The following is a 12,963-nucleotide window of genomic DNA, read 5'->3' on the forward strand; positions in this document are numbered from 1 at the left end:
TTTTATTAAATTCTGGCACTAATTCAGCATTCAGCAGGTGAAGTAGTGTGTATCATTTTTCAATGAAGAGATCAAGTGCAATGAAATGTAATGTAATAGTAGTTTTGCATGTCCTTTTGGCACTTATTCTGCATGTTAGTGAGGAAAAGCAATGCATTTTTCAATTTGGCACTAATTCCTCTCCATAGATGTGAAGGGTTGTATTTATAAATGTGGTTTAGGCCAGGGGTATGGCGTCACATTTATGTCAAAAGTCGAGGGCGAAAAATGCCAGGTGAAAACAATTAACCAGTGTGTTTTAACATTTTGCGTGTGTACATGAGCTTCTCCTGAGCACAAATGTGAAACTAGTGAGCAAAAAAAAGGGAATCGTGAAGAAAATGTTGCTCTCGAGCTTCATTTTTCTCCTCTCGGGTGTTTTTTTTTCCTCTCGCGCCGTCTGAATTACCTGCAGCAGCAGTTTGCGCTCGGCTGAGTTTTTTGCGCTCAAGGTTTGAAAGGGGTGGTTTTGACAGTTTGGGGGCGGGGCCAAGCTCACCTTCCTCAGCGAACGCTATTGGCTGATATCTCCAGGGTTCGTGACGGACCGCCTACCTCCACGAGTCGGAGGAGGGGGGGAAAGAGAGACGGCAGGAGAGACTGCACTGGCTATGCTAACATCCAAATAGCCTGTTCTCCGGTGCGCCGGAGCTTAGTTCCCAGAGCGACCCGCTCTGTCTGCCCGGGCTCTCGCCTGTAGCAACCGTCTCTTGCCTGGAGCGATCGCTTGCCGGATCTTACGGGTTACCCCCAGAGAGCCTCTAGGCTCTAGGCGGTAACCCGTAAGATCCGGCAAGCGATTGCTCCAGGCAAGAGACGGTTGCTACAGGCGAGAGCCCGGGCAGACAGAGCGGGTTCGTGACGGACCGGAGAGATAAGCAGACAGAGCGGGTCGCTCCGGGGACTAAACTAACTTTCCTGCCGTCTCTCTTCCCGCCCTCCTCCGGCTCGTGAAGGTAGGCGGTCCGTCACGAACCCTGGAGATATCAGCCAATAGCGTTCGCTGAGGGAGGCGACGCCGCCCCACCCCCAAACTGTCAAACCACCCCTTTCAAAACTTAACCGAAAAAACACAACCGAGCGCAAACTGCTGCTGCAGGTAATTCACACAGTGCGTGAGGAAAAAAAGCAAAAAAAAACAGGAGGAAAATATAGCTTGAGAGCAACACGATTCCCTTTTTTTGCCCGCTAGTTTCACATTTGTGCTCATGAGAAGTTCATTTACACACTCGAAATGTTAAAACACGCTATATAATTTTTTTCACCTGGTATTTTGGCACCTCTCTACTTTTGACATTAATGTGACGCCATACAGGGGTACTTAATATGTGGACTTGTGTTGGGTCAGTATCAGTAAATCATGCCTTTTGTGTTTGCAGTATTGTAGTATACATTTCAATTGTTCACATTTGCAATATAGTGAACTGACTAGTGAACATACAAGCAAACAAACCATCTTTGTGCTGCTCTGAGGACGTCTGGCACAACACCACTTTTTTGCATTATGGGATACATTTGGAATTCTAGCATGCTTTGTCTTTACACTATGTTTTGCGATGCATTACAAGTGTGATATGTACTTTTAGGAGTACATTGAACTTTAAAGGGAGCTGTGTCAGAGAAATCAGGAATTGAAACTGGATCTATGCCAAATATTTGTAGCTGAAATTAATTTCATGCACAGTTCTAACCAGACGCTGTTGGTCATGATCATTACCACCCACTGCACTACCCTGTCCACTGTGGGTGGTAAAATTAGCCTTCTATGCCTTTTTTTTTTAGTGTAAACAGGACTTTTTAAACATACACATACCTATATCAATTGTACTTGGCTGGTGGTGTCCCTCCATAGACAAATTCTTACCATTTGTTTCTTAGCTCTGAATTACTGGGTAAAGCATAGAACACTGATGTGTTATTTGCACAAATAACACAGGAACGAACTGCCATGCTGTTCTGTTCCTAGCGCTGTTAGCTCCTATCTAACGAGACAGCGTTGCTGCCCGGCTTTAGCTCTGTCTGTGGGCGGTCCCGAGCCGAGGTGGACGGGGCCATGAATACTAATTCACAGGTTGACGTAGACACGGTGCTTTTCCTGATCGAGTCAAGATGGACAACAGTTAGCACAACTTTTGAAATAGAAAACAATAAGCATACTGACCTACTAGTATTCAGCCTCACTCATATAACACCTCACAACTTATACAGGTGTAGCTACTCCAAAGCCCTCCACTGAGGTAACATGATGGCATGTCAGTGCAAATGTTCTCCTTCTACCTCTCAGTGTACCAGAAATATTGAGATTAATTCTTTATTTGAAGAATTCTCGTTTCTTCTGTTTGCAGGTCAGAGAGAAGTGCATTAAGTTGATGATGAAACTCTGCTTTTGCAAAAACATCAAAAGGACTGAAGCAGTTTCACCCACTCAGAATCAACAACATGATGATCAGTAGAGAAATTACACTTACAAAACTTCGAAAAGGCAAATCATCTGTTATTAAAACTGCTTGTAGAATAAGTATATCCATGGCTTTGGTAACTAGTTAACAGGTTTGCACACATTCCACCAATATAGAATTCATAAATAACATACCTGCTTATCATTAAATCAGTCAATCATATGACTATTTGTTTACCAGAGCTACAGTGTTTAGCGCTTATTAGGGGTTTATTTATTTTAAGTTTAGCATAGCTCACTGCAAAACACACAGATCCTGAAATACGAGGAGACCTGAGATTAAAAGCTGTAATCTTACTGAAAGCTGGAATCTGATACAGCTTTAAATTTTATACTGGTGGAACTGGCACTAATTTGTTAGCTGGGTAGCTAAGATAAACTAAACGCTAAGATAATCATCACGCCCCCCAAAACACTTAGGAAACTTGGGAGTAAAAGATGTAATCTTGCTGAAAGCTGGAATCCAGTTATTTGAAATTTACATTTTATACTGGTGGAACTGGCACTAATTTGTTAGCTAATTTGTTAAAAAGTACATACTTAGCTAATCATCATGTCCCCCAAAACTCAAAGAGACTTGGGATTAAAAGATACATTTGAAAAGTAGAAATTGATTTTTTTTTTTTTTAGTGATAAAAGTAGTGTTCATTTGTTAGCTGGGTAGCTAAGCTACGTTTTTCATTCAGAACTGTGTACAGGTTGTGTTAGTGGTAGCTAGCTTGCCAGTGTTTGGTTGCTTCCTCTAAATGGTGGTGGGTATATTCCTATGAATCTTTTATTCTATAAACTACAGACAACATTTCTCCCAAATTCCAAATAAAAATATTCTCATTTAGAGCATTTATTTACAGAAAATGAGAAATGGCTGAAATAACAAAAAAGGTGCAGAGCTTTCAGACCTCAAATAATGCAAAGAAAACAAGTTTATATTCATAAAGTTTTAAGAGTTGCTTTTGGATAACTTTATGCTGCTTTACTCCTGGTGCAAAAATTCAAGCAGTTCAGTTTGGTTTGATGGCTGTTACCATCCATATTATTTTTTTTAGAGCTGTATATTATGATGTAATGTTAAATGCTGTTTTATATACTGGGATTTTGTTTCCAAATAACCATGTGAGACGTTTATGTTCCTTTAAACTAAAGTTAAATGGTTGCTGGGCTTTTCCAGTTTGTGTTTATTGATTTTTCTACTGTTTTTAAGAAGTAATTGAAGATTTATTGTTATTCTCTTGCTTTTAGTAAGGAGTTTGATACATTGGTTCTTTTGTATTTAAAATTCATTAATCATATTTAAGTTTTTGTTGTTTTGAAACTTTAAAAAAATACAAAATAAGAATAATCTGGTTTAAAATATTTAGAAGGGAACCGAGCCACTGTTTGTCATGCCAAATATGAACTTTTGATCCTGGTCTGTGCTAGTTTTCATTAAAAACAGTTTACAGGATACCGTAATGGTGATTCAGCAGTGGTTCTTGGTCCTCTTTTGCAGATATGCTCGTGTTTTAAGCCATATTAATCTTGTATATGTGCTTTATTGGTTGAGTGCATTTATCATGTATGGAATATTATCTGTTTAATAAATTGTTGTTATTGTCTACACGAGTTTGGGTGTGTATTATTCATCACATGCATGAAGTTTGGAGGTGTGTAGTGATGATCTAATCTGAAGCTACATGAAGTTTGGAGGTGTGTAGTGATGAACTAATCTGAAGCTACATGAAGTTTGGAGGTGTGTAGTGATGAACTAATCTGAAGCTACATGAAGTTTGGAGGTGTGTAGTGATGAACTAATCTGAAGCTACATGAAGTTTGGAGGTGTGTAGTGATGATCTAATCTGAAGCTACATGAAGTTTGGAGGTGTGTAGTGATGATCTAATCTGAAGCTACATGTAGTTTGGAGGTGTGTAGTGATGAACTAATCTGAAGCTACATGAAGTTTGGAGGTGTGTAGTGATGAACTAATCTGAAGCTACATGAAGTTTGGAGGTGTGTAGTGATTGATGAACTCTGAAGCTAAATGAAGTTTGGAGGTGTGTAGTGATGAACTAATCTGAAGCTACATGAAGTTTGGAGGTGTGTAGTGATGATCTAATCTGAAGCTACATGAAGTTTGGAGGTGTGTAGTGATGAACTCTGAAGCTACATGAAGTTTGGAGGTGTGTAGTGATGAACTCTGAAGCTACATGAAGTTTGGAGGTGTGTAGTGATGAACTAATCTGAAGCTACATGAAGTTTGGAGGTGTGTAGTGATGAACTAATCTGAAGCTACATGAAGTTTGGAGGTGTGTAGTGATGAACTCTGAAGCTACATGAAGTTTGGAGGTGTGCAGTGATGATCTAATCTGAAGCTACATGAAGTTTGGAGGTGTGAAGTGATGAACTCTGAAGCTACATGAAGTTTGGAGGTGTGCAGTGATGATCTAATCTGAAGCTACATGAAGATATGTGTACTCTGCAGGAAGTTGGATAGTAGAGTATAGTATGTAAAGAACCACAAACAAAGTTCAAACGAATCTGTAAACGTCCGACAAAGCAGACACCCATTTATTCCATTACAACATTGCTGCGTAATGAAAATAAAAATAAACTAAATTCAATTGGAAGAAGTATTTACTATAGTATTTACAAGATTCAAGTAAATGAAAGCTGACAAAAGCTTACAATATTACAAAAGTGCATAGAAGAAACATCCTTTCCTTTACACAGGCTGCTAATAACAGTTTGTTAAATTTTCTGCTACTTTGGTATCAGCTTAACGCTGAAAGTTTGTGCGGCAGTGATCGGAAAGTCCTGTGAGTTCATAAGCAAACTCACGGAAAACGGTCCTGAAAGCGTAAATGAAGCTCAGCGTTTTATATACCAGTCTGTCCAGCAGTCGCTGGCTTTCACAGTCCAGCGTTATAGAGATCAGAGACACAGTTGGCGAGTTGGACGAGGCGTGGACGTGACTTTGCATCATCACCGCTCGTTACGCCTCAGTTTCACGCCACCAGCTCTACGGGCGTCCCCGTGACGGAGCGGGTTGGGTACGGGGCTCAGGACGTGGGCAGGACTCGAGCGATGGTGTCCTTGGCGTCCTGGCTTAACCTTTCAGGGAACTTCACTTCGAACTCCACGATGAGGTCGCCACGGCGATCCGGGGTTTTAGGAAAGGGAAGCCCCTCCCCTGTGACACGCCTCTTCATCCCGGGGCGTACGATGTCCTGCACCGTGACGGTAACGGAGCGTCCGTCCAGCGTGGGAGCCTTCACTGAGCACCCGCACAGAGCCTGCAACAGGAGTACACAGCTTTTATTTAGTATTTTATTAGTAATTCATTATTATTTTCAGAAATACTAAACGCTACATTACCCCTTAGCACAGGGTTCATATGCTTTTTGACCAATAAATGTCCACGTTTTTTGTGATTTTAAGGTAACTCTATATTTAATTAGCACTGCTAAGATACATTTAGAGTAAGAACAGCTCTGATTAGGTAAACTGATGAGGTAAACGTATGGTTAAATTAGCATTGCTGTGGTAAATTTATAGTAGAACAGTTCTGATGAAGTAAATTTGTGATTAGAACAGAAGTGCTGAGGTAATATGGTTAAAACAGAACTGCTATTGTAATTTTATTATTAAATTAGCACTGCTGAGGTAAATTTAAGATTTAAAAAGCAATGCTCAGGAAAAGCACTACAAATATAAATTATTTTTTTAGAATTGCACCACTGAGGTACATTTTTGCATAAAATAGCACAGCTGAGGTAAATGTATGGTTAAATTAAATGCTTGGGTAAATCTAAGATAAGAATTGCACTGCCGAGGTAAATGTACTTATTTTTCATTTTGTCAAGTTTTGGTTTCGGAAAACAACAAAAAAATTGGTGAATTCCTAGTATTTAGTGCATTTTTTAATAAAATCCTGAACCTTACTGTATTAATCTAATCAATTTGTTGAAATTTGTTAAACTTTAACCAAACCCTTCACTCACCTCCTTCAGCGTGACCTTGGCTGGGTAGATGATATCAGATCCGTCTCGTTTGAACACCGGGTGCGGCTTGTCCTTCACCACGAACACCACGTCGGCGGGAATGTTGGTCGGCGTCTCGTCGCCCTCTTTGGGGAAGGTGACCTTGGTTCCCTCCTTCCAGCCTTTCTTCACCTCCACCGTCAGGATCTTGTCCTCGGACCTGGTGCTCCTGCCGTCGGGGTTCAGCCTCCGGCGGGAGATCTTCATCTTCTTGGTGCAGCCGCTGAACACCTCCTCCAGGCTGACCTTCAGTTCGTGGGTCACCGGCGGGTCCTGCCTCTTCTCCAGCTTCCCGCCCGGCCCACCGGGCCGCATGTTGAAGGGCCGACCACCGCCCATCCCCCCCATTCCTCCCATACCGAAGTTCATGAAGGGGTTGTCCGTCTCCATGTCCTCTTCAGGACCGTAACCGTGGCCGAAGAACTGCTCGAACGGGTTCCTGCCGCCGAAGAACTCGCTGAACATGGCGTGAGGGTCGCCCTGGAACGTGTAGGTAAAACCGCCGGGGCCATTTGGACCTCCTCCACCAGCTCCACCCTTCAACCCTGCAGAGATACATCCCAGAATGAGCCACAGTTAATTGGTGATTGGTGTCAGAAGTGGTTAATTTAATGTTGTGTTAAAACCCCACCCACTAAGATATTAGTGTTATATTCTGTCGTTAGATCTTGATGTTCTTTCTAAAATTTGACAGTATATACTGCGTAACCCCTGTATTGCAATTCTGTATATACCATATAACCAAGTTCTTGCTCATAAACAGAGCTTGTTTTTGGCTTGTTTAGTCTGTGCTATAAATACAGAACACTGTAAACTTTCTGTAAACTACACTATATGATCTCTGACAGACGGCAGCCATATAATAACAGAATTGTAGTAATGCTTTATTTAGGCACATAAAAAGAGCTATTAAAAATAAAGTAAAATCACTTGCTGGACACTTATTGACACAAAACTCGTCAACGAGTATACGACACTTGCCCAAATTACAGGCCGACGTTAGAAGTAATTAAAGAGAAATAATAAAAACAAAATAATATTTGGATTTGCTTTAGAAACTATAGAATATTATGAGCTATTTATTAATATATTATACATGATGGGATATTGTCTATAAGTTTATCAGTTGTTGAAGTGATCAATAGACATGCTTCAAAATCACAAGGAATAAAATCTTTTTTACATTAACTTCCAGACAGTTTCCTATAAATATATGATTTATATGTTTTAATGCAACAACTCACAACATAAATATATGCTATTAAAAATTTAAATACTTTGTGCAGACGGAATACAGTCAAATATAGCTAGCTAGCTAGACAAAGAACAATAATTAAAAAGTTAAAAAATAATCATGAATAGGATGATATATAGGCTATATAACAGTATAAAGATATAAGAAATATAATTTAAAAAAGCAACTAAGAGGGGGAATTGTATGATGTGCAGATGTAAGATTAACTGTGCTGTAATGAATTCCACTACAGGAATATCTAAACCAGTAGTAATAATGATATTACTATTAACTTTAATTGTAGAGTTGTAAGAACATAAAATATATAAATATAAATATAAAATAAAATAAAATAAAATGTGCAACATGGATGCATAAACTTACTGACATGTACAGGTGTGAAGACAAACATAAGTGGAATCTAATAGGAATATAGTTCCTGGCAATATTGGAATATACTACTATAGAAACTACTTCTTCAGTATAGCAATAAAGCTGTAATGCTTTATTGTGTGCAATATCCAATTCACTATGTACTGTGATCTCTTTCTCAATATGTTTAGTGTGCAATTATTTTCTCATCTTTTTCTTTAGTATTTATTTGATATGTATTCACTGTTAGTCCTTGTGCAATAATAATGGTAACAACCTACTCTATAGGAATATATTTTTCCTTCATTATTTTGTTAGTGTTTTTCTTTTCTTCCTGTATTATTTGGTAAATATAGATCTATTATTATTTGTTTATATATTTTCCTGCCCAACTTCCCTGTGCTTTCCTTTGTGCTGCTGTAACAATGCAAATTTCCCCATTGTGTGATTAAATAAAGGATTATCTTATTTTATCTTATCTTTTATCTAGGAATATAGTTCCTGAGATATGTTAGCACAGTTTTAGGAGGATAAATGTACTTTTCTTTCGTTTTAATGTTTAAAAAACATGTTAAACATGTTAAAAAAAATCTTTAAACTACGATTTTCTTATTTATTTGCATTTAAACTGAACTAAAGAGGGAAATGCCTGTCTGACACGTAGCTGTGTTTCCCTGCTGCCCTCAGGGCATCACAGACACGTGGTGCATTAAAGAGAGTGCTGACAGAACTCAGCCCAGAAGCTTCCAGCATTTACCAGAACAACTTCACACAAACACACACAGCAGCACGGACATCTACCGGCCAATAGAAACGCAGGATTCTAACAAACTACATATATAAATCATATTACTGACTTTAAGTGCATACATGTGCAGCTGTACATACAGTTTATTGCCTATATATATATATATATATATATATATATATATATATATATATATATATATATATATATATATATATATATATATATACACATACACTAACACATCAGTTAGTGACGTAGCAGCAGAATGTAGGCCTGCTAGTCTGGACCTGTTACAGCAGTTTCTGGGTCAGGACTGGATTAGCTCCCAGCGCTGGGTGTGGAGCTGGATGACTTTCAACAAGTTCAACCTGAAGCTCTGCAGCAGTTTTACATTCAATTATTCAGATCTACCATCATTAAAACTGGCGTAAAACATGGCAATGCTATAATTTACTGATGTCACAGGACGCTGGTTAGATGCTAACTTTGCCACAAATGCATAAATACAAAATGTTATTACAGTTTATTACAGGTCATTTGATTGCATTGGTATTGCAGATTGTATTTATGGTAACATTATAAAATTCACTCTTCCCCAAATGTGTTACTATTACTGTTCAATAAAACACATGGTTTTCCAAAAAAAAAAAAAAGCAGAGAGTTTCGATTGGTCCACTCATCGAGAAAGTTTGACCAAGTGTAAAACAAGGGGAATTTATATATAGCTAGCTATATGCCACCGAAAACACAATGACAAGCACAATATATATCAACTACTGGGGGAAAAGAGACATAATGATATGCTTTTTTTCTGCTATATATAATGCAATATCAAAAATTATTAAATTAATAATGTATCTATTGCAAGGCAATATATCGATATTTTAATGTTTCGGGTTAGTTTTTTTATTGAGTACTGAGCTGTACTGTTCATATCAATATAAGACTTATGACGTAATTGTTTTTTTATTTATATATATATATATATATATATATATATTTTTTTTTTTACCATATCGTCCAGCCTTAAATGCATCTAAAAAAGTTAATTGGATGATAATCTATTTTAGTGAGAAACATATTGATGTATATATTTACCATATCATCCAGCCTTAAAAGTATCTGGGAAAAAAGTTAATATTAATAATATTAATAAAATAATATATTTTGGTGAGAAACTAATAACTTTAATAATTTAATATTGTTTTATCAACCGAAATTAATAAAACATATATTGATGTATATATTTACCATATCATCCAGCCTTAAAAGTACCCCCAAAAAATGTTAACATTAATAATAATAAAATAACATTTTAGCGAGAAACATAATTTTACAAATGCAATATTGTTTTATCAACCGGAAATTAAGAAACATATTGCGATATATATTTTTACCATATTGTACAGCATTAAAAGTATCCAAGAAATTACAATATAATCAAACTGATTTTGAGGAAAAAAGTGCGCATGCGCAATTACGAGGACGATGCTGACAGGATATATAGTAGAGGTGTGCCAAAAAATCGATTCACATAAGAATCTTGATTCTCATTTACTACGATTCAGAATCGATTTAAAATGTCCCAAAATCGATTCTGAGGGGCGGGTTTTAGACTGATTTTGGGCTGGGTATTTTTGTTGGACCTGGCAACCCTGGGGATAGCGCTTGTCCCTTTGGAGATCTTCCAGACACACACACAGAGCGTAGGTGTTTGAGAATCACCGGTAAGATGGCAGAACAAGCACTATATTACCTTAGATTAACGTGTAGTTTCAATGTTTTATGGCAGAATGCTTCATAACAAGCATAAAAAAGATCGCTAGTAGTTAGTTTCAGTAACTGTTAGCTAGCTAACTAGCTAACTTTCCAGTTCCACCTTAAATAACGCTACAGGTGGCAGCGGGCTGCAGCATTTAAGGCGGAACGGAAAAATAACAATAAGCTAATCAGAGCTAATTTCAGCTCCTCATCACAGAGGAATTAAGGAATGGACAATATGAATTAATTTCTCCACCTCCTGCCCCCTTTCTGAAGAAATACAACGACCTTAAATTAACTAGTTAATCAGCAGCTGCTCCTGAACTTTAGCGCTCCACTGCTATCATCACATCAGCCCAGCAGCGTCACCTACACACCACCGCTAGTAGCCTGGTAATAAAGCAGTGTTATTTATTATTTATTTATTGTTCATTAACGTCATTGTGATATCCCAGTGATTCCTCTGTCACTGAGGACCCACATTCCTGCACATTTTATTGTTTTTGTAACACATTACTTGCTCCAGGACCAGTGTATATTATGGAGGGTTTTTTTTCAATACGATTCATAAGCCAGAAGCAGAAATATTTATAATTCAAATCGTTTTGAATCAAAAATCGATTTTGAATCGAATCGTGGCCCCCAAAATCGGAATCGAATCGAATCGTGAGATAGTAATCGATTCCCACCCCTAATATATAGGTGTATCGTGCAGCCCTAATACACTTTAGAGTGAGTTTTATTGGCCTATATATACATTTTTTAAAGTAAATTTAGAGTTTTAGTGTATATCAGGTCTGTACTCACCTTCCTCCCCGAATCTATCGTAAATATCCTTCTTTTTGGAGTCGCTCAGCACGTCGTAAGCCTCGGCGATCTCCTTGAACTTCTCCTCGGCTCCGGGGGACTTGTTTTTATCGGGGTGATATTTCAGCGCCTGTTTCCGGTACGCTTTCTTTATCTCGTCGTCCGACGCCCCTTTTTTAATCCCCAGAACACTGTAATAATCCTTCCCCATCTTCACCATCTACGAAAACTTAGTGTCAGCGCAGCTAAAGCGGAAAATAACGCTAAAGAAGCGGGTAAACAGATTCGCGGGGTCAGAGCTCAGCGGTAAAGTCCGGTTCTCCGCAGCGGTGATCTCTCCAGATCCTAGCCGATCTCAGTGCTCTCTCTCCGCGGCTGCAGCTTCGAGCTCTGCCCGCTGAGCTGCGGCCGCCCGCGCTATATAACCGCCGCGGAAAGTTCCAGAAGTTTCTCCGACTCTCCAGCACCTTCTCAACAGAGCACAGCCCAAACCACGCCCACTCCGTCAATTCTAGCTCGCTGATTGGCCCGGTAGACTGTCAATCAAGCTTTAAAACATCTTTGAATCTAAATGACGGCCAATCATCGGCGAGCAACAGAAAAAAACGACACAAAAACAGGAACACGTTGACAGATTCATATAAACAGGTAAAAAAGTAGTTTATCGTCGTTTATTATAATATTTCCTGTATTTTTACTGATTTTAACTTAATTAGACAAATAAAACATCCTTATTTGAAAGGATAAAACATTATGAAAGCCCATTCACACCACCTAAATAAAATACTATAAAAACTATTTTGTTATTATTAAGTAAACTGCAATCTCATTGTTTTAAAATACTAATTCATTATTTTACTATCTCAAAACAATGACTTCTATCTTAAAATGATGATCTACTATCTTAAAATAATGACTTCTATCTCAAAATATTGATTTACTATCTCAAAATATTGACTTACTATCTTAAAATAATGATTTACTATCTCAAATTAATAAAGTAATTTCAATTATCTGTATGTCCTGTACATAAGCAGTATTAACAATAAAACTACTTGATCTTGATCAAAATAATGATTTACTATCTCAAATTAATGACTTCCTATCTCAGAATTATTTCTTACTATCTCAGAAAAATGACTTAGTATCTCCAAATAATGAGATAGCAGTTTACTTAATAATAAGAAAAATAATGAGCTGTTTATTTAAATTTTAGGTGGTGGGAATGGGCTTCCATTAACCATAAATACTCCATTAATACTAATATTACTTCAGTAAAAGTGAAAAATTCTACTTTTAAATACAAGCAGTATAAAATAGTTTGTTTAACTTTGTTTGTTTAATAGTTATGTGTCTAATAAAGTGTCCTCCTGATAGCAAAAAAAAAAAACATTGAATAAAAGAAAAATATATATTTTTTGGTTGCATTGCATCTTGTAAAGTTGATGATGGACAAAAAACTACCTTTAAACAACCTTTATATAACATAATACATTACCTAAAAGACGTCATGGCTAGTGATGA

General features: G+C 37.7%; 1 protein-coding gene across 1 annotated transcript; it reads right to left on the reverse strand.

Moving 5' to 3' along the window:
* Positions 1 to 5,008: 5,008 nt before the first annotated feature.
* On the reverse strand, positions 5,009 to 11,902 carry dnajb1b (DnaJ heat shock protein family (Hsp40) member B1b). Its single transcript, XM_007238092.4, has 3 exons — positions 11,440 to 11,902; positions 6,476 to 7,059; positions 5,009 to 5,767 (listed from the first exon to the last, which is right to left on the reverse strand). The coding sequence occupies exons 1-3, from the start codon at positions 11,657 to 11,659 to the stop codon at positions 5,534 to 5,536; spliced, it is 1,038 nt and encodes a 345-aa protein (XP_007238154.1). The 5' UTR covers positions 11,660 to 11,902; the 3' UTR covers positions 5,009 to 5,533.
* Positions 11,903 to 12,963: the final 1,061 nt, after the last annotated feature.

Source organism: Astyanax mexicanus, chromosome 21 (assembly GCF_023375975.1).
Source record: "Astyanax mexicanus isolate ESR-SI-001 chromosome 21, AstMex3_surface, whole genome shotgun sequence".
NCBI lineage: Eukaryota > Metazoa > Chordata > Actinopteri > Characiformes > Acestrorhamphidae > Astyanax > Astyanax mexicanus.